The 21,036-nt window shown below is 42.6% G+C and overlaps 1 protein-coding gene across 3 annotated transcripts in view; it reads right to left on the bottom strand.

Moving 5' to 3' along the window:
• Positions 1-21,036, bottom strand: part of CUNH11orf80 (chromosome unknown C11orf80 homolog) — a 106,682-nt gene that overhangs the window by 11,988 nt on the left and 73,658 nt on the right. For all 3 annotated transcript variants that reach the window (XM_032282710.1, XM_032282712.1, XM_032282711.1), the window contains exons 9-13: positions 18,656-18,806; positions 15,678-15,824; positions 10,711-10,832; positions 9,791-9,901; positions 5,279-5,377 (exon numbers count right to left, since the gene is read on the bottom strand). In XM_032282710.1, the coding sequence (XP_032138601.1) occupies positions 5,279-5,377; positions 9,791-9,901; positions 10,711-10,832; positions 15,678-15,824; positions 18,656-18,806 (630 nt within the window). The remainder of the gene's footprint in view (positions 1-5,278; positions 5,378-9,790; positions 9,902-10,710; positions 10,833-15,677; positions 15,825-18,655; positions 18,807-21,036) is intronic.

A 21,036-nucleotide genomic window follows, 5' to 3' on the forward strand; every position in this document is an offset into this window, starting at 1 on the left:
GACCTCCAGATCCTCCCAAAGTGCTGGGAATTCAGGGGTGAGTCACCATGCCCGGCCTGATAATCCTTTTAATATCTGATGCTACCTTTCTCATTTTTGATAGTGGCAATTTGTGTTCATTCTTTTTATTCTGATTAGTCTAGCTAAATGTTTATCAATTCTATTAATCTTCTAAATGAGCCACCTTTTACTTTTATTGATTTTTCTCTATTGTTTTTCTGGTTTCTGTTTTACTGATTTCCATTCTGATCTTTATTAGTTCATTTCTTCTGTTTAAGTTGTGTTTAATTTGCTCTTCTTATTCTAGTTTAAGGTGGAAAGTGATGTCATTGATTTGAGCCTTTTTTCTAACACAGGCATTTTCCCCTCTAAACACTACATCAGCTACAACCCACAAATTTTGATAATTTTCTTTCTCATTTAATTAAATTATTTCTAATATCCCTTTGATTTCTGTGTTTAATCCATGGGTTATTTATACATATGTCATTTAATTTCCAAATATTTTGGAATTTTCTAGATATCTGTTACTGATTTTGCTTTAATAATTCTATTATAGTCAGAAACATACTTTTATGACTTAGAGACTTTAAAATGTATTGAGACATATCTAATGCCTTAGAATATAGTCTGTCTTGTTAAAAGTTCTTGTGCACTTGAAAATAATGCATATTCTTCTGTGGCTGAACAGAGTTTTTACAAATGCCTATTGGGTCAAAGTGATTGAAAGCACTGTTCTTTCTGTCTCTACTTATCCTATCAATTATTCAGATAATTATGTTGAAATCTTGAAATATAATTTTGGATTTGTCTATTTCTCCTTATAGTTCTATTAGTTTTATGTATTTTTAAGTATGTATGTATGTATGTATTTTGAGGCAGGGTCCCGTTGCTACCCAGACTGGAGTGTAGTGACGTCATTTTAGCTTACTGCAACTTCTGCCTCCTGGGCTCATGCAATTCTTCCACCTCAGCCTCTCAAGTAGCTGGGACCACAGGTGTGTGCCACCACGCTTGGCTAATTTTTCTATTTTTTTGTAGAGACAGGGTTTTGCCATGTTACCCAGGCTGGTTTTGAACTCCTGGGCTCAAGCAATCCACATGCCTCTGCCTCCCAAAGTGTTGGGATTATAGTTGTGAGCCATCATGCCCAGCCCTAAGGCCGGGCGCGGTGGCTCAAGCCTGTAATCCCAGCACTGTGGGAGGCTGAGGTGGGTGGATCACGAGGTCAAGAGATCGAGACCATCCTGGTCAACATGGTGAAACCCCGTCTCTACTAAAAATACAAAAAATTAACTGGGCATGGTGGCGCGTGCCTATAATCCCAGCGACTCAGGAGGCTGGGGCAGGAGAATTGCCTGAACCCTGGAGGCAGAGGTTGCGGTGAGCCGAGATCGCGCCATTGCACTCCAGCCTGGGTAACAAGAGCGAAACTCCATCTCAAAAAAACACTACAAAAAAAAAAAACAAAACCATCATGCCCAGCCCCTCGTATCATGTTTTTTGTTTGTTTGAGACAGAGTCTCACTCTGTTCCCCAGACTGGAGTGCAGTAGTGCAACCTTGGCTCACTGCAACCTCCACCTCCTAGGTTCAAGCAATTCTCCTGCCTCAGCCTCCTAAGTAGCTGGGATTCCAGGTGTGCGCCACCACATCCAGCTAAATTTTGTATTTTTAGTAGAGACGGGGTTTCACCATGTTGGTCAGGCTGGTCTCAAACTCCTAACTTCAGGTGGTCCTTCTGTCTTGGCCTCCTAAAGTGCTGGGATTATAGGCGTGAGCCAACACACCTGGCCTGCATCATGTATTTTTTTCGCCCCAAGATAGGGTCTCACTCTGTTGCCCAGGCTAAAGTGCAGTGATGTGATCTCGGCTCACTGCAACCTGCACCTCCTGGGTTCAAGCAATTTCACCATGTTGGCCAGGCTGGTCTCAAACTCCTGGCTTCAAGTGATCCACCTGCCTTGGCTTCCCAAAGTGCTAGGATTGCAGGCTGAGCCAATGCGCCTGGCCTCAGCTAATTTTTTCTTTTTTCTTTTTTTTTTTTTTTTTTTTTAAGACAGAGTCTGTGATGTCTAGGCTGGAGTGCAGTGGTGCAATCTTGGCTCACTGCAACTGCCGCCTCCCAGGTTCAAGCTATTCTCCTGCCTCAGCCTCCCAAGTAGCTGGGACTATAGGCACACTACCACGCCTGGCTAATTTTTATATTTTGAGTAGAGATGAGGTTTCACCATATTGGCCAGGCTGATCTTGAACTCCTGACCTCAAGTGATCCACCCACCTTGGCCTCCTAAAGTGCTGGGATTACAGGTGTGAACCACCGCCCCCAGCCTAGCTGATTTTTTAAATATTTTGTAGAGACAGGGTTTCTCCATGTTGGCCAGGCTGGTCTTGAACTCCTGAACTCAAGCGATCTGCCTGTCTCAGCCTCCCAAAGTGCTGGGATTACAGGCGTGAGCCACTGCACTTGTGAAAGACCATTAACATTTAATGGAATAATTGATATGATAGGATTTAAATATATCACCTTGATAAGTGTTTTCTATTAGCCTCACGTGTTCTTTGTTCTCTTTTCCTCATTTTCTGCCTTTTTTTTTTTTTTTTTTTTCTTTTTAGAGACATAGTCTCACTCTGTCCCCCAGGCTGGAGTGCAGTGGCGCAGTCTTGGCTTACTGTAGCCTCTGCCCTTGGGCTTCAAGCAATTCTCCTGCATCAGCCTCCCAAGGAGCTGGGACTACAGGTGCGAGCCACCATGCCCGGCTAATTTTTTTTATTTTTAGTACAGATGGGATTTCACAATGTTGGCCGTGAACTCCTCACCTCAAGCAATCCACCTGTCTCAGCCTCCAAACTGCTGGGATTAGAGGTGTGAGCCACTGTGCCTGGCCATTCGGCCATTTTTTTTTTTTTTTTTTTTTTTTTTTTGGACACAGTCTCACTCTGTCACCAGGCTGGAGTGCAGTGGCGCAATCTTGGCTCACTGCAATCTCCGCCTCCTGGATTCAAGTGATTCTCCGGCCTCAGCCTCCTGAGTAGCTGGGACTATAAGTGTGTGCCACCACACCTAGCTAATTTTTGTTTTGTTTTGTTTTTTTGTTTTTTTTTTTTGAGACGGAGTTTCACTAATGTTACCCAGGCTGCAGTGCAATGGCGCGATCTCGGCTCACCGCAACCTCCGCCTCCTGGGTTCAGGCAATTCTCCTGCCTCAGCCTCCTGAGTAGCTGGGATTACAGGCATGCGCCACCATGCCCAGCAATTTTTTGTAGTTTTAGTAGAGACGGGGTTTCACCATGTTGACCAGGATGGTCTCGATCTCTTGACCTCGTGATCCACCCGCCTCGGCCTCCCAAAGTGCTGGGATTACAGGCGTGAGCCACCGCGCCCGGCAATTTTTGTATTTTTAGTAGAGACGGGATTTCACCCTGTTGGCCAGGATGGTCTCAATCTCTTAACTTTGTGATCCACCCGCCTCAGCCTCCCAAAGTGCTGGGATTACAGGCGTGAGCCACCGCGCCGGTCTTTTTGTGTTATTTGAATGGTTCCTTTTATTTACTTATTTTTGAGATAGAATCTCGCTCTGTCACCCAGGCTGGAGTGCAGTGGCACATTCTTGGCTCACTACAGCCTTGATCTCCTGGGCTCAAGCAGTCCTCCCACCTTAGCCTTCCAAATAGCTAGAACTACAGGCGTATGCCACTATGTCTGACTAATTTTTTTTTTCTACTTTTGGAGAGACAGGGTTTCACCATGTTGCCCAGGCTGGTCTTGAACTCCTGAGTTCAAGCGATCCACCTGTCTTGACCTCCCTAAGTGCTGGGATTACAGGAGTGAGCCACTGTACCCAGCTGGTTCCTTTTATTTTTAACTTACCAGTTTACCTTCAATTAGTATTATATCACTCCCCATGTAGTATAAGACCCTACAACAGTATTTTTCCATTTCTTTCCTCCTGGTCTTTTGCTATTATTGCCATATGTTTTATTTCTCCATGGTAATAAACATTATAATACAGTGTTATTATTTATGCTTTAAAAAGTCAATTATGGGCTGGCATGGTGGTTTTAGCCTGTAATCCTGGTACTTTAGGAAGCCAAGGCAGGCAGATCACCTGAGGTCAGGAGTTCGAGAACAGCCTGGCCAACTGGTGAAACTCCGTCTCTACTAAAAATACAAAAATTAGCCAGGCATGGTGGAGCATGCCTGTAGTCGCAGCTACTCGAGGAGCTGAGGCAGGAGAATCACTTGAACCTGAGAGGCAGAGGTTGCAGTGAGCCGAGATTACACCACTGCACCCCAGCCTGGAAGATAGAGCAAGACTCTGTCTTAAAAAAATTTTTTTTTAAATAAATACATATATACACTTTTATCTTTTCACCTTTTTGGATGCTGGAGATCTAGAGTTTCATTAGTTGGAATCTTTACCCTGAAGGAGATCTAATAGCTTTTAACTGGTTTTGTGATGGTCTCCTCTAATGAGTGAAGGGAGATTATAGCTAGGAAATTCTGTTTCTCTACAAATTCCAGGTATAGCTGTTAGTAGTGGTGCAACTGAAGCCCACTTTTCTGGCTGTGTTGGCTCTAATCAGTAGGATTGACTTATCTGGAACTAAAAATATAGGATGAATAAATAAGAAAGATTAAAGATGAAAATATCCTACAGTAGGCTGGGCACGGTGGTTCACACCTGTAATCCCAGCACTTTGGGAGGCTGAGGGAGGTGGATCACGAGGTCAAGAGATCGAGACCATCATGGCCAACATGGTGAAACCCTGTCTCTGCTAAAAATAAAAAAATTAGCCGGGTGTGGTGGTTGGCGCCTGTAGTCCCAGATACTCAGGAGGCTGAGGCCGGAGAATCGCTGAACCCAGGAGGTGGAGGTTGCAGTGAGCTGAGATCAAGCCATTACACTCTAGCCTGGGCAACAGAATGAGACTCCATCTCAAGAAGAAAAAAAAAAACAGAAAAGAAAATATTCTACAGTGTCTTCTGGACAAGATGGAGTAACAGGGACTGAATCTACCCTCATACCCAAAATAACAAAAATCCTGGATACAACATATGAAACAATGGCTTTCAAAACATCGGACACCAGGCAACAAATAGGATAGTCATTCCTGAAAGACAGAAGACAGATGATTTTGTTTCACAGGCTTCCTTGCTGAAAGGCTAACCTCAGATTATGCAGTCTGAAATACTTGTACCTACCCCCCCTCCAATTCAGGATTCCCATATATCAAAATGGAAAATTCCCACCAAAGTACTGATTATTTACACTGACCTGCTTCACCTCACATGAGCAGTGGTGAAGAAATTGGTGCTGAGTGATCTCACAAAATAGTTTGTGCAGTTTGGTCCCAAACTCTTGGGTGTCACCTGCCTAAAATGGGCCAGAAATAGAACATGCTGAGTTCCGGTACTGGAAACCAAGGGGGGAAGCTCTCACAGAAAGTTTATACAGGGAGACGATGAGGCAGATAATGGGCAAGCCATTAAAGTTAGGAGTTTTCTTAGTCTTCATAAAGGCAAGAGAGGAAAAAAGAAGGCCTGAGATAATTGGTATGACAGGTAGTTGTGGCTCCTACATGTCTTCCCACTTCTGTCACCTAAGCAAGATCCTTCAAAGAAGGCCTTTGTTCTCCCACCCCCACCCCTTTTGAGTCGGAGTTTCGCTCGTTACCCAGGCTGGAGTGCAATGGCGCAATCTCGGCTCACCGCAACCTCCGCCTCCTGGGTTCAGGCAATTCTCCTGCCTCAGCCTCCTGAGTAGCTGGGATTACAGGCACGCAACACCATGCCCAGCTAATTTTTTGTATTTTTAGTAGAGACGGGGTTTCACCATTTTGACCAGGATGGTCTCGATCTCTTGACCTCGTGATCCACCCGCCTTGGCCTCCCAATGTGCTGGGATTACAGGCGTGAGCCACCGCCCCCAGCCTTTTCTCCCATCTCTATAGGAGAAAATATCCAAGAGATCCATCTGCTCATGAAGGGGTTATATAAACTTCTTTTCTATAAGAAGAGTTTCCAAGACAGCACAGGTTCTACTGCGTAACTGAAGCTGATATGAGACCTTTTGTTCTGATGAGTCTTTTAGGGAGGAGAGGAAGAAACAATAAATTTTCACCCACAGGAAATAGGTAACAGCTTTCTACTTTTAAATATAGAATTGTAGGATGTTAGAATTAAAGGGGACCAGAGTAATCGCCTAATACAACACACTAGTTTTAAGGATGAGAAAATTGAAATTCAAAAAGGAGAAGTGACCCACCCAAGAACTCACAGCTAGTTAGTACAAAGTTAGGGCTTTAATGCATACCTTACAATTCCCAACTTAGTGTTCTTCTCACTACCCTGTGCTATCCACATGACCCAGAAAGTTGAAGCTGTGATAAAATGCACTAGCTTATAAACATGTTATACACTTTGACTCATAACTTCTGTAGAAATTTGTTCTAGAAGATACTTCAAAAGAAACAAGATATTACATAAAAGTATTAACTGAAATACTATATAGCAAGAATGTAAACAAATGTCTAACAGAGGAATGGCTTATTAAATTGGTTTTAAACAATACAGTGGGATATTAGTTAACTAAAAAGTCTAAGACTGTTGAAATGGGGAAAATCTCAAATTATATATAAACATAGAATGCTTTGGTTACATGTATATATGAGATAAGCAAAAATTAAAAATTATAGTGATAAATTTTGTTATTTTAAAATATTTTTTGTGTTATACTAGCTTTTCAAGAAAACTGTACCAAAAAAATGAAGCAATAAATATGGAGTGATATGTTGCCCACTGATAATATCAATTGGTCAGCACACATTCCTAAAGGAAGGGAAAAAAACTAACATTTATTGAGAATCTACCACATGCTATGCACTTTGACATTGTCTTAGTCCATTTGGGCTGCTATACCAAATTACTCTAGACTGGGTGGCTTATAAACAATAGAAACTTATTTCTCACAGTCCTGGAGACTGGAAATCTGAAATTAAAGTGCCAGCATGGTAAAGTTCTGGTGAGGGCCCTCTTCTGGGCTATAGGCTGCCCACTTCCTCTCTCTGTCCTCACATGGCAGAAGGGGTGAGGCTCTCTCTGGGACCTTTTTTTCCCCTTAGAGATAGAGTTTCATTCTTGTTGCCCAGGCTGGAGTGCAACAGCACGATCTCAGCTCACTGCAACCTCTGCCTCCCGGGTTTAAGTGATTCTCCTGCCTCAGCCTCCTGAGTAGCTGGGATTACAGGCACCTGCCACCTCGCATGGCTAATTTTTTTGTCTTTTTTTTAAGTAGAGATGGAGTTTCACCATGTTGGTCAGGCTGGTCTCAAACTCCTGACCTCAGGTGATCCACCTGCCTCAGCCTCACAAAGTGCCAGGATTACAGGCATGAGCCACCACACCCAACCCAGGGCCTCTGCAAAAGGCATTAATTCCATTCATAAGGGCCTAATGACCCAAATCACCTCTCAAAGGCCTCATACCTCCTAATTTTATCAGTTTGGGGGTTAGGATTTCAACATAGGAATTTTGGGGACATATAAACATTCAGACCATAGCATACTTTAGCTCTCACCTTCATAATAACTGTGAGGTATTATTATTTTTTCCAATTTGTAGACAAGTCTCAAATTGTGTTTAGGCCTAAACACAACTAGTATGTAAATGAGTCAGGATTTGAACCTGAGCCTCTGATACCACATACATGTAATAATTAAGGTTGCTCAATTATCTACAGTGTACTCTGTCACCATGAGATAGCATTCTTCAACAAGGAATAAGGAATCACTGATCTAGTCCTAGCTCTGTTTTTTTTTTTTTCCAAGGTGGAGTCACACTTTGTCACCCAAGCTGGAGTGCAGTGGCTCGATGTTGGCTCACTACAACCTCCACCTTCCGGTTGTCAGCAATTCTCCTGCCTCAGCCTTCCAAGCAGCTGGGACTACAGGCATGCACTACCATGCCCAGCTAATTTAGTATTTTTAGTAGAGATAGGGTTTCACTATGTTGGTCAGGCTGGTCATGAACTGACCTCAAGCAATCCATCTGCTTCAGCCCAAAGTGCTGGGATTACAGGCATGAACCACCGCACCCAGCCCTAGCTCTGTTCTTAACTGTGTGACCAAAAGAAAGCAGAAATCAGCTGGGCACGTTGGCTTACACCTATAATCCCAGCACTTTGGGAGGTGGGCAGATCACCTGAGGTCAGGTGTTCAAGACGAGCCTGACCAACATGCAGAAATACCATCTCTACTAAAAATACAAGATATTAGCCGGGTGTGGTGGCACATGCCTGTAATCCCAGCTACATGGGAGGCTGGGGCAGGAGAATCACTAATCACTTAAACCCGGGAGGCAGAGGTTGCAGTGAGCTGAGATTCACTGCACTCCAGCCTGGACAACAAGAGCAAAACTTGGTCTCAAAAAAACAAAAGAAAGCAGAAATCTTAAATAACTTGTTTTCTCATTTGTAAAACAGTAAACATACTACTATTCAATGAATATTTCTTAAAACTTAGGCCTGGTACTATGTAGTATCACATTGGAGCATATAAAATAATGTCTCTAAAAACACTGTACATATTAAAAAGATAAACAGTAGAATGTCATTAAAACCCTGGTGCCTTTTTTTTTTTTTTTTGCGACAGAGTTTCACTGTTGTCGCCTGGGCTGAAGTGCAATGGCATGATCTAGGCTCACTGCAACCTCTGCCTCCCAGGTTCCAGCATTTCTCCTGCCTCAGCCTCCCAAGTAGCTAAGATTACAGGCACCTGCCACCAAAGCCAGCTGATTTTTGTATTTTTAGTAGAGACAGGGTTTTACCATGTTGGCCAGGCTGGTCTCAAACTCCTGACCTCCCAAAGTGATGGGATTACAGTCATGAGCCACTGCCCGCAGTCTTTTTTTTTTTTTTTTTTTCCCCAGACAGAATCTCACTCTGTCACCCAGGCTGGACTGCAGTGGCACGATCTTGGCTCACTGCAACCTCAGCCTCCTGGGTTCAAGTGATTCTCATGCCTCAGCCTCCCGAGTAGCTGGGATTACAGGCATGTGCCACCACGCCCAGCTACTTTTTTTGTATTTTTAGTAGAGACGGGGTTTCACCATGTTGGCGATGGTCTTGATCTCTTGACCCTGTGATCCGCCTGCCTCGGCCTCCCAAAGTGCTGAGATTACAGGTGTGAGCCACTGTGCCCAGCATTTTTTTTTTTTTTTTTAAAGACAGGTCTCACTCTGTTGCCCAGGCTGGAGTACATTAATGTGATCATGGCTCAGGCACAACATCCTAGGTTCACACCACACCTGGCTGATTTTTTTTTTTTTAGATTAAGTTTTGCTCTTGTTGCCCAGTCTGGAGTGCAGTGGTGTGATCTTGGCTCACCACAACCTCCACCTCCCTGGGTCAAACGATTCTCCTGCCTCAGCCTCCTGCATAGCTGGGATTACAGGTTGCGCCATGACACCTGGCTAATTTTGTATTTTTAGTAGAGATGTGGTTTCTCCATGTTGGTCAGGCTGGTCTAGAACCCCCGACCTCAGGTGACCCGCCCACCTCAGCCTCCCAAAGTGCTGGGATTACAGGTGTGAGTCACCACCTGGCTCCTGATTTTTTAATTATTTGTAGAGACAGGATCTCTCTATGTTGCCCAGGCTGGTGTCAAACTCCTGGGCTCAAGCGATCCTCCCACCTTGGCCTCCGAAAGTGCTGTGATTACAGGCATGAGCCACCGTACCCAGCCAAAACCCTGGCACTTTTAAGCATCCCTCATCCCAATCTCCTACTAACTTGAAGGGTCTGGAGACACATCTTTCGGAAGCTGCTCCTAGTGCTTCCAGTCAGAATACTCATGATGGAGTTCACAGCCACTGAGTGTGAGGCCTGTAGTTTCTGCTGAGCCTGGGAAACATAACAAGTAAGGGGGAGACTTGCATGAATTCCAAGATGTGGTTTAGAGAATCCCAGAGGGGCCACACATTTCCATCAGAGCAGGATTTCAACAATTCTTCCTCTCCATCAATAAAAGTTACTGAGCTCTTCACATATTTTTATATCATAACACTTAGGGATTAAAATAAAAATTTTAAATGTTCTCTCATTTCACAGAGATGACTTATTGGCACAGACACATTTAGAGAAGACAAGCAATAAGAACACTGGTCAAGAAAACATACTATTTGGAAAAAAAAAAAAAAAACTTTCAGTTCTCCTCTCTTAGTGTGGTTGTCTTTTACCTGAAAAGGGGGCCATATGAGGTAAGAAATGTGTTACCAAAAGTACGCAGGATGGATGGATTCAGAAAATCAAGTAAGAAGAGAAAGTGGTGGTGTAAACAATTAGGAAAATGGGGGAAGAATGTAAGATACATTGAAGCAGCAGCTCCAGAAGTCTGTGTGGGGTGGGAAGGGGAAGAGGTTATATAGACAAGGAAGAGGTGTGCTATCAGCCATTTTTACCTATTATCTATTTCCCTATTTACCCAAACACACCTACTAGGAGGCAAGACTAAGCAAGCTGGTTACAGTGATCCATCTAAGCTAAAGTTTGAGTTGTAGGCTAGATGCAGTGTTACAAGATCACCCCCGGTGACAGAAGAGGAGAGGAAGGGGCATTAAGGGGGCAAGGGCTCCTGGGCCCTGCCTGCTATTATATGCTTGCTGTCTTTTCCTTAGAGAATAGGAGAAAGGAGGCTGTGAATTCCTTATTACCTTGGCAGCCTGGTGATGTTGCTCCAAGACCTGGTCCACAATAAACTGGATAGAATCTTGAACTACACTGTGGCTCTCCACAAGGATGGCATTGAGATGAGTTGTGAGCAAAGCATAGACTCCTAAGGGGAGGGAGAAGGTAAAATTATCACAATATCTACTTCCCCTTACTGTGCATCTTCTTCAAAGGCTAGTCTTAAATTACCAGATGTGTAAGATTTAAGACACTTGTTTACTAATACGTTGATGAATTTCTTTTAAATCCAACACTGAGTACAACAACTGAGATACTGCAGACCCTCAGAGTCAAGCTGAACAAATTAACACAGTAGTTCAAGAATGGTAACACGGTATTTCTGAGGAATCTGAATTCTTAAGGAATGTTCAATAAGGGTCAGAACATGGTATCAGGTTTGCATTATTCTAGGATTAACCATGAGCAAGGATAACTACCTCAAGATTGCTGTTCATGTGTTCTGAGTCAGGACTGGGAGTGAGAACGATGCCTCTTGGAAGAAGAGACCCCTACATATCTACAAATATCTTTTTTAGAGTAAATCTCTCAAGAAACAAACCTACCCAATTCCCACTTATAAATAAAAGAAAGCTCAGAAAAATTAAGGTGAAGAATGACATTACTTTTAAAGAAACAAGTGAGGGATCCTGTTTAATTCATAGCAGAAATATATACCACATACTATAAATGAGAATCCTAGTGACTCCCAGAAGGGAGGAGAAAGGGAGAAGCAAACATCCTATAGAGTGTGTCCAACCCTCCTCCATGCCTGTGTGAGCGTCACTGTTGTGCTTTCAGATGTGCTGTGGTAAAGAAAAGGTTAAAATTCACAAAAATGACACAGAACTGTTCGTATGAGGTATTTTGAAATGCAGGATTATCTCTGTTAAAGTAACCACAGGCAGCACTGCTCAGCCTCATTCAGAAAAGCTAACATGTGAGAGCCATAGGCAAAAAAATTATGCCATCAAACAATAGGCCACCATTTAATGATTCTGATGCATCAGACATAGGAAGCCAAATTTACTTTACAGGTCACCTGGAGAAAATCCTTCTTGATTATTCTTTGTTTTCAGTGTTCGGAATTCTATGGTGAAGCAGCCTAAAACTGGCTGGCTTTTTCCAGGACTGTATTAAAAATGCAAGTCAGAAGAACATTTTCTACCACAACACACCATGATGCTTTCCTGGTAGGGAAGGTAATATGTGGTAAGCTCAAAAGGATTCTGGAGCTAGAGTCAAGGAGAACACAGATTCTAGGATCAACTCTGCCACCAACTAGTGGTGATGAAGTCTTTTCTTCAGTATAGAAAATGGCTTTATACCACCTGTTCTCACAGGTATGTTGTGTAGATAAACTGCCATAATGTACCTGAAGTGTTTTGTGGACTTTTTTGTTGTCCAGCCTGGAGGGCAGTGACACAATCTCGGCTCACTGCAGCCTCACCAGCCAGGGCTCAAGTGATCCTACCACCTCAGCCTCCTGAATACCTGGGACCACAGGTGTACATCACCACCATGCCTGGCCATTTTTTTTTTTTTTTTTTTAAAGATGGAGTTTCGCTCTTATTGTCCAAGCTGGAGTGCGATGGTATGATCTCAGCTCACTGCAACCTCTGCCTCCCGGGTTCAAGTGATTCTCCTGGCTCAGCTTCCCAAGTAGCTGGAATTACAGGCACCCGCCACCACGCCCAGCTAATTTTGTATTTTTAGTAGAGACAGAGTTTCGCCATGTTGACCAGGCTGGTCTCAAACTCCTGACCTCAGGTGATCCTCTTGCTTCAGTCTCCCAAAGTGCTGGGATTACAGGTGTGAGCCGCCGCACCTGGCTAAATTTTTAAATTATATGTAGAGATGAGGTCTCGCTATGTTGCCCAAGTAGTCTTGAATGGCTCAGTCAGTCCTGGCCCCTCAAAGTACTGGGATTACAGGTGCCAAATCATGGTGCCTGGCCTATGAAGTGTTTTGAAATGTACACTGCAATATTCAACAGGAAAATATTGCTATTGCTATGTAAATATATCATCTAGATTGCTATTTTCCATAGTTTGGTTCTAAGAATAGCTTCAAGAAATCAGATCTCTTTTGAAAGCAGACATTTAATTTAAAAGCCAAAGTTCATTCCTAAAACTTTTGACCACCAAATTTTTTTGACATTGGGGAAAATAATGACTTAGTCACAAGAAAAAAAAATGAGTTAATCACAAAAAAGTTACCATGACAAGGTAGGTGGGCATATGGCCAATTAAGTGATTTTCTTAAAGACACATGGATTTTTCTTAAAGACACACTAATTTTGAACAATCGGGTTCCTAAAAGAAGAGGCTCTAGAGAAAGCTTTTAAGGATATGAGAAAGAAAAGGGGGGAAGAAAAGGCAAAATTATCACTACATCTATATCTACCTCCCCTCCCCTCACTGTGCATCATCTTCAGAGGCTAACCCTAAACTACCAGATGTGTAAGATGTAAGACACTGTGTTTACCACTACATTGATGAACTTCTTTTAAATCCAATACTGAGTACAATGACTACAATACCGCAGGCCTTCAGAATCAAGCTAAACAGAAGTGTACAAATTATCACAGTGTATCCAGAATGATAACAATGTGTTTCTGAGGAATCTGAGTTCTTAAGGAATGTTCAGTAGGGCTCAGAACATGGTATCAGGCTTGCATTATCCAAGGATTACCTCTGGCAGACCTTAAAAAAAAAAAAAAACCATCAGAAGGTAGCAGATCTTCAGTCTCAAGAGGGTTTTAGACCTGGAAAGGCCTTTGATGGGGCCTAGCCTAACAATCTCATGTTAAAGATATGAAAAGGGAAGCTCAGATTTACATGACATGCTTTCCAAAAATCATTGAAGAAGTTGGTATCTGCTAAAATTTAACCCAGGTCTCTTGATTCCACCCTGTTATCTTTTCCACAATAATAAGCTGTCGCTCCTACCAGCCTCTATGTGAGCATAGGCTACAGGGAACAGCCTTAGGAATCCTCACATTAGTTTGGGCATCTTCTATTTCCCATTCCCCTGGCCTTAATCACTGGAACAGCGGGGCATCAAAGACCACTAGCTACTCAAAGAGCTGCAAGCCAGAGCCCAAGAAAACAGTTCTCTCCTACAGTGTATACAGCATGTGCTGGGAAGAAGCAAGGAAAAGGAAGCCTTATCTTACATCTGAGAGGCTCAGAAGGAAGGTAGCAGGAAGAATACCACAGCCGACAATGGTTTGTTCAATAAATAGTTGACACCTAGTCGACATGATCTCTTTTGGTCTGGGGTTGTAAGCAGTCTCTTTTTTCTTATGACTCAGTGGAAGCAGAGCCACACCAAATAGCACTGGAGTGCGTGGAGCATACAGTCCCACAAAAACACACTGGGCCATAGAGAAAGGAGAACAGAGAGACACATCAGAAGCACCAAAAGGGAGGCTTATGAACCCTTTTCCAAACTTGTATAATCTCCACTTCTCCTTGTAACTTTCCTCAAAGATTAGGAGGGGATTGAGAAATACTTAAATTTATGTCCCAGGGTTTATAGGATTAAAATGCAGAAGCCAAGTCCTGCTCATGCTCAGTGGTTTTCAAATTTCACTATTTAAGAATCACTTGAGGCCGCACATGGTGGCTCATGCCTGTAATCCCAGCACTTTGGAAGGCTGACATGGGAGCATCTCTTGAGCCTAGGAGTTCAGCCTGGGCAACACAGAATACCTTGTTTCTGCAATAATGAAGATGATGATGATGATCTAGGTGATTCTGATGCATGTTTCATGGACCAGAAAATGAAACCACTACTTTATCTTTATCATAGAGAACCTCTCTGAGTGATAACAAGTTATCACCCATCTAATAAACACCAAAGTTCCTCATTGCATACCTGAGTAAGGACAGGTGTGCATTTTTTTTAATCCACCTAGAAAGGCAGTATGGTGATGAAAAGTTCCCAAGGCTGGCTGTACATCAGAATCACCTGAGAAGCAATTTTATTATTTTATTTTATTTTATTTTTTGAGACAGAGTCTCAATGTCTTGCCCAGGCTGGAGTGCAGTGGTGTGATCTCGGCTCACTGCAACCTCTGCCTCCTGGGTTTGAGTGATACTCCTGCCTCAGCCTCCCGAATAGCTGGGATTACAAGCAGCTACCACCACACCGGCTAATTTTTGTATTTTTAATAGAAACAGGGTTTCACCATGTTAGCCAGGCTAGTCTTAAACCTCTGGCTGCAAATGATCCACCCACTTTGGACTTCCAAAGTGCTGAGATTACAGGCGTGAGCCACCACGCCTGGTCTGAGAAGCTTTAAAAACATATGGACAAGCACTTTGGGACACTGAGGCAGGAAGATCACTTGAAGCCAGGAGTTCAAGACCAGCCTGGGCAACAAAGCAACACCTCCATCTCCACAAAAAATAATTGAAAAAGTTATCCAGGTGCAGTGGCATGCATCTGTAGGCCCAGCTACTAGGGAGGCTAAAGCAGGAGGACCACTTGAGCCCAGGAGTTTGATGTTGCAGTGAGCTACGCTCATGCAACTGCACTCCAGCCTGGATGACAGAGCAACTCTAAAAATTAAAAAATTTTAAAAACATACTGAGACCTGAGCACCACCTCAGTCCATCTGAATCAGAATCCCTGGAGAGTGAGCATTTTAGATGCTCTCCAGGTAATATATTATGTGGCTAACGTTGAGAACCATGGATCCCTAGGGAGCAATACCAACGGCTGCTGATGTCTGACCAACCAGACCTAGCAATGTTGTCATTTAAGTGATGCATCAATATATGAATCTTTTCTACAGGATATATTTATTTAACTTATTAAGCAAGGTTTTTCATTGAACTTTATTCTATAGAAATATATCTAATTTAGATGTATGCATTATACAAATCTTCCCTTTCTCCTAGCATTTGGCATACTCAAGCTGGCAACCCCATTCTCTTATACTTACCCCAGATTTCCATTTGCTGAACTGGAAATGCACTGTGGAAATCCACAAAGAGAAAAAGCAGCAGAGTTTGTCCTTGAAGGTCCATATTCTGAGATTGATCCCCCTCTCTGGATTCCACCTGATAACTCACATCTGGAAGCAACAAATCTAGAGGACAAGATAATACACGAATTTCTAAGATACGTAAAGCCCTCAAAATGCCAAGTGACTACAGAACCTGTATTCTGAACAAAGAATGATCTGAGAATAGGAGATCTAAATTCAAACACTCATTTCCCCTCCTGAACCTGTTTATCTGTCCACATGATGGAAGCAAATCATAATGATGCACAGGAAGAACATTAAATAGTAACTAGGTGTGTAAAATGCAAACCAAACAGCACTCCTTTACATTTACTGAGAAGCACTACACAATAAATTCACTGATTCCTTGTACAACTTTCTAAGGCAGGTATGGCTGGTAAGAGGTTAGATTCACCTGAGTGTAATGATAACAGCTAACTTTCGTTACAGGCCAGGTACTATATCAAATGCTTATGTACTATTTCAACATTTAGACTTCACAATAACATTATCGGATAGGACCTTACTTGTATGTCCTTTTAAAGATAAGAGGCACAGATAAGTTAAATACCTTGCCCAATGGGTAAGGTGCTAATAAGTAGGGGAACTGAGTTCTAGATTTTGCTAGACTGACTCCAAAATCTGTGCTCTTATCCCCAATACTATATATTTGTATCCACAAGTAATCCAATGTCTAGTGGTCACTTTCTAGCACCTTGATCCTTTAGAATAAAATCAGGATAGTCTTATATTTCAGATCCATATAGAGAAGTACCTCCATGTGGATCCTGGTTCTGTCCTTTAGAGTAATCAGGGAGGGAGATGAGGGGACATTTTCTACATTATTCATTTCCAAAGTTAACTGAGAAAGTTCAGGCACCATGAATTGGCAAAAAACTAAATCAGCAAAGCCTGAAAACAAAAATGAATGAGAAAAGGAGATATGGAGATCCGTAGAAACTCAGTAGTCATCTCTCTATTCGAAATCCTGATGGCATGACATTCTGTCTGTTAAGACAAAATATTCTTTTCCCATAAAACTATCATTTACAGAGACCCTGTCTAAGGACACCCTCTTCTGGAATAACTACCCACTCAAGAACAAAGAATCTTATCCCAAGGCTTCCTTCCTTCATAGGTGAAGAGTCTATTATTCTAAGATACTGCCCTATCCCAGTAGGCTTCAATCTTCTTATACCAGCCGCAGAATACCTCTTCCCTACTGGTCATCTTCCTCAGGAGCCAAACGACCAGACTACCTTCTAAATTTCAAAGGATTCTAGCTAAAACAATCTCAAAACTGCAGCCCTCCTAGATATAACCCATGGCTGCATATTCCAATTTCCCAGTTTTATTTATTAGCTCAGTTATTAACCTTCCAGCTTTTGGCATGATTCACCCAAAGCTGGTGTGGTTACAACTTACATGAATATTACAGCCAGCTTCCTAGGCCTAATAGTATTATGTCTTGCATTTGTATGTGTTTTAATTGTTTCTAAGAAATTTTATATGGATTTTCTCAGTTCATTATGAAGCATTTCTCTTCCACAGTAGTTCAGAGGTGTCATTGCTCCCTTACTCACCTTTGTAAAGGCCCAGAGTTGACAGATTAGGTACATTAGAAATCCTCTGAACAAGTATCTAACAGAAAGACCAAGAATAGAGGAGGCAGCAGAGGAAGTAAGAGGAGAACTAGTATCAACATGCAATGTCAGGCCAGGCGTGGTGGCTCACGCCTATAATCCCAGCACTTTGGAAGGCCAAGGCAGGTGGACCATTTGAGGTCAGAAGTTCAAGACCAGCCTGGCCCTAACATGGGGAAATCCCGTCTCTAAGAAAAATACAAAAAAAAAAAAAAAAAAATTAGCCAAGCATGGTGGCGGGCACCTATAATCCCAGCTACTAGGAAGGCTGAGGCAGGAAGATCACTTGAAACCAGGAGGAGGAGGTTGCAGCCAGCTGAGATTGCACCACTGCACTCCAGCCTGGGTGACAGAGCAAGACTCCATAAAACAACAACCACCACCACCACAACAACAAAAACATGCAACACCAAAACAAGCTCTGAAAGAGCTTTGCCTGGTTTGACACCTATTTGCCTCACTTCAAGTGGTCTCTCACGCTTGGCCAGACCCTGACCCCCAAACCCCAAACTAGGCCATCAGATCTCTGGGTCATATTTTTTTTTATTTTATTTTTTTCAGATTTTTTTAAATTTTATTTTTTCTCACTCTGTCACCCAGGCTGGAGTGCAGTGGCAACATCTCGGCTCACTGCAATCTCTGCCTCCTGGGTTCAAGCAATTCTCCTGTGTCAGCCTCCCGAGTAACTGAGACTACAGGCGCATGCCACCACACCCAGCTAATTTTTGTATTTTTAGTAGAGACGGGGTTTCACTATGTTGGTCAGGCTGGTCTCGATCTCCTGACCTCGTGATCTGCCTGCGTCGGCCTCCCAAAGTGCTGAGATTACAGGCCTGAGCCACCGCACCCGGCCTCTCTGGATCATATTTTTATATATACTTTTGCCAGGCATGGTGGCTCATGCCTGTAATCCCAGCACTTTGGGAGGCTGAGGTGGGGGGATCACGAGGTCAGGAGATTGAAACTATCCTGCCTAACACGGTGAAACCCCATCTCTACTAAAAATACAAAAATTAGCTGGGCATGGTGGTGTGTGCCTGTAATCCCAGCTACTCGGGAGGCTGAGAGAGGAGAATTGCTTGAACCAGGGAGTTGGAGGTTGCAGTGAGCCAAGATCATGCCACTGCACTCCAGCCTGGCAAGAAAGTGAGACTCCATCTCAAAAAATAAAATAAAATAAAAAATTATGTATACTTTCTATTCATATTTCCTTTCATTTCTCTAATATTCTTCAAGTTTCTTCACTCCTGTGCAGAGAGATGGAAGATATACCTCTATCCAAATTGAGATCCAAATTGGGTACCATACACAAATGGTATTTTTTCCAGTCAATTAAAGAAGAGGTATCTTTGAAGAAAGTAGTCATTGGCTGCTCCCAAGTTGACAATATCAGAGGCAGACCCAAAGGTCCATATAGAAATATGTATAGTTGCTAAAGAAAATTGCCAAATTTTAGTATCTTATGACTATGTATTCACTTGTATAAAACAAACATAACACTGACCTCGTTTACACTCCCATAAATAAATGTTCTATGCAGTTACATATTACGCCTTTTCCACATTGAAGACAGGTGTGAGGCACCAGATATAGATCCACTAGGATCCCCGGAAATTTATTCTGGGTTTAATAAGTGTGAGCCACAGATATAACATTGGAACAGTTTATTTATTCATCTGGTTCACATGATCATAGATTTGAGTGGCACCACAGGTTAACACTGTTTTAAGTTCTCAGTTCTGGGGGTACCAAGATGAATATCCAGATAATACCTATCCTCAAGTTTATCATATTTACAGTGTGGGAGACAGACATGAAAACCAGCAAACTGTAATACAATGTGATACGTGCTAGAAGTATATACAAGAGAATATTTTCTACGAAGTATTTGAGTATACTCAGATTGAGAAGGAAACTTGTCTCCAAGCCTATTCTCTTAAACAAAGGAAGGCAGGCCCCTGAAATGGTTTCTATCTCTGAACTTCCCATTCAAAATTACCCCATTAAGAACCACTGCTTAACCTTTCTTGTCTCCTGAACCAAGGCCAAAGAGACCAGAATGTGGACTTTCCTTTATCTTTCTTTGTTTTCATCCTCTTTCTTGTGGGATAAACACATGGTATTAAGTGTGAGGATTAAAATTCCTACCCAGTGGGCACTGGGGCATTATGGAAAGTGATCACAGAAAAAAGGGAGGCTTTATACCCATAAATGAAGTCTCCCTCACAAACCTCAGAAGGCATTAACACATGAACTAAGGCTGACTCACTGTTTAGGGCAAGATTTTTAAGATGCAAACTCATTACAAGAGGGAAGTGTTTGAAGAGCCAAGATGTGCGGTTGTCTTATATGCAGTTGTTTAAATCATTTACATGTAATATGAATATAGCTATAGTTGGGTTTGAATCCATCATCTTGTTATCTCTTTTCCATTTATTGCTTGTATTCTTTGTTTCCTTTTTCCTCTTTTCTATTTTTGAATTAGAAATTGTTTTTTAAGTTTTAAAATGTGTTTTCTCTCTCTACCCCTGCCCCCCACCCCTTTTTTTTGAGACAGCGTTTTGCTAGTTGCCCAGGCTAGAGTGCAATGGTGCGATTTTGGCTCACCACAACCTCCACCTCCCAGGTTCAAGCGATTCTCCTGCCTCAGCGTCCTGAGTAGCTGGAATTACAGGCATGTGACACCATACCTGGCTAAGTTTGTATTTTTAGTAGAGAAGGGGTTTCTCCATGTTGGTCAGGCTGGTCTCAAATTCCCAACCTCAGGTGATCTGCCTGCCTTGGCTTCCCAAAGTGCTGGGATTACAGGCATGAGCCACTGCGCCCAGCCAACCCCCCACCTTTTTAAAAAAGATGCAGGGTCTCTGTTGCTCAGACTGGAGTGCAATGATGTGATCATAGCTCACTGCAGCATCAAATTCCTGGGCTCAAGCAATCCTCTCTCTGTATCAGTCTCCAGGGTAGCTGGGACTACAGGTTAGAGCCACCATACCTGCCAGGAATTTTTTTATAATTCCATTTTATCTCCTTTTTGAGTTATCGGTTATAACTGTTGTATTAACCTAGGAATTGCTAGGCTTTATTAGTATACAACTTTAACTTATCATAGTGTCCCTTCAAATGATATTATAACAATTCATATATAGTCTAAGAATCAAACAATATACTTCTGCTTCTCTCTTCTTGGCCTTTGTGCTACTGTCACACATTTTACTTTCACAGATGTTATAAACCTTATACATTAAATTTTTGCAGATCCATGATCAATGAACCCTAAGCATAAGAAATATGAAGAATCTAGGCCAGGTGCGGTAGCTCATGCCTATAATCCTAGCACTTTGGGAAGCCAAGGCGGGTGGATCACTTGAGATCTGGAGTTTAAGACCAGCCTGGCCAACATGGCAAAACCCTGTCTCTATTAAAAATACAAAAATTAGCCAGCCATGGTGGTGGGCACCTGTAGTCTCAGCTACTTGGGAGGCTGAGGCAGGAGAACTGATTGAACCCAGGAGGAGAAGGTTGTGGTAAGCTGAGATCACACCACTGCACTCCAACCTGGGTGACAGAGTGAGATCTGTCTCAAAAAGGAATATGAAGAAAATAGAAAATGATAGTAAGACATCTCTCTCTCTCTCTCTCTCTCTCTCTCTCTC

The sequence above is a fragment of the Sapajus apella genome, unplaced genomic scaffold (genome assembly GCF_009761245.1).
Source record: "Sapajus apella isolate SASKATOON/1434 unplaced genomic scaffold, GSC_monkey_1.0 scaffold14, whole genome shotgun sequence".
Classification (NCBI taxonomy): domain Eukaryota; kingdom Metazoa; phylum Chordata; class Mammalia; order Primates; family Cebidae; genus Sapajus; species Sapajus apella.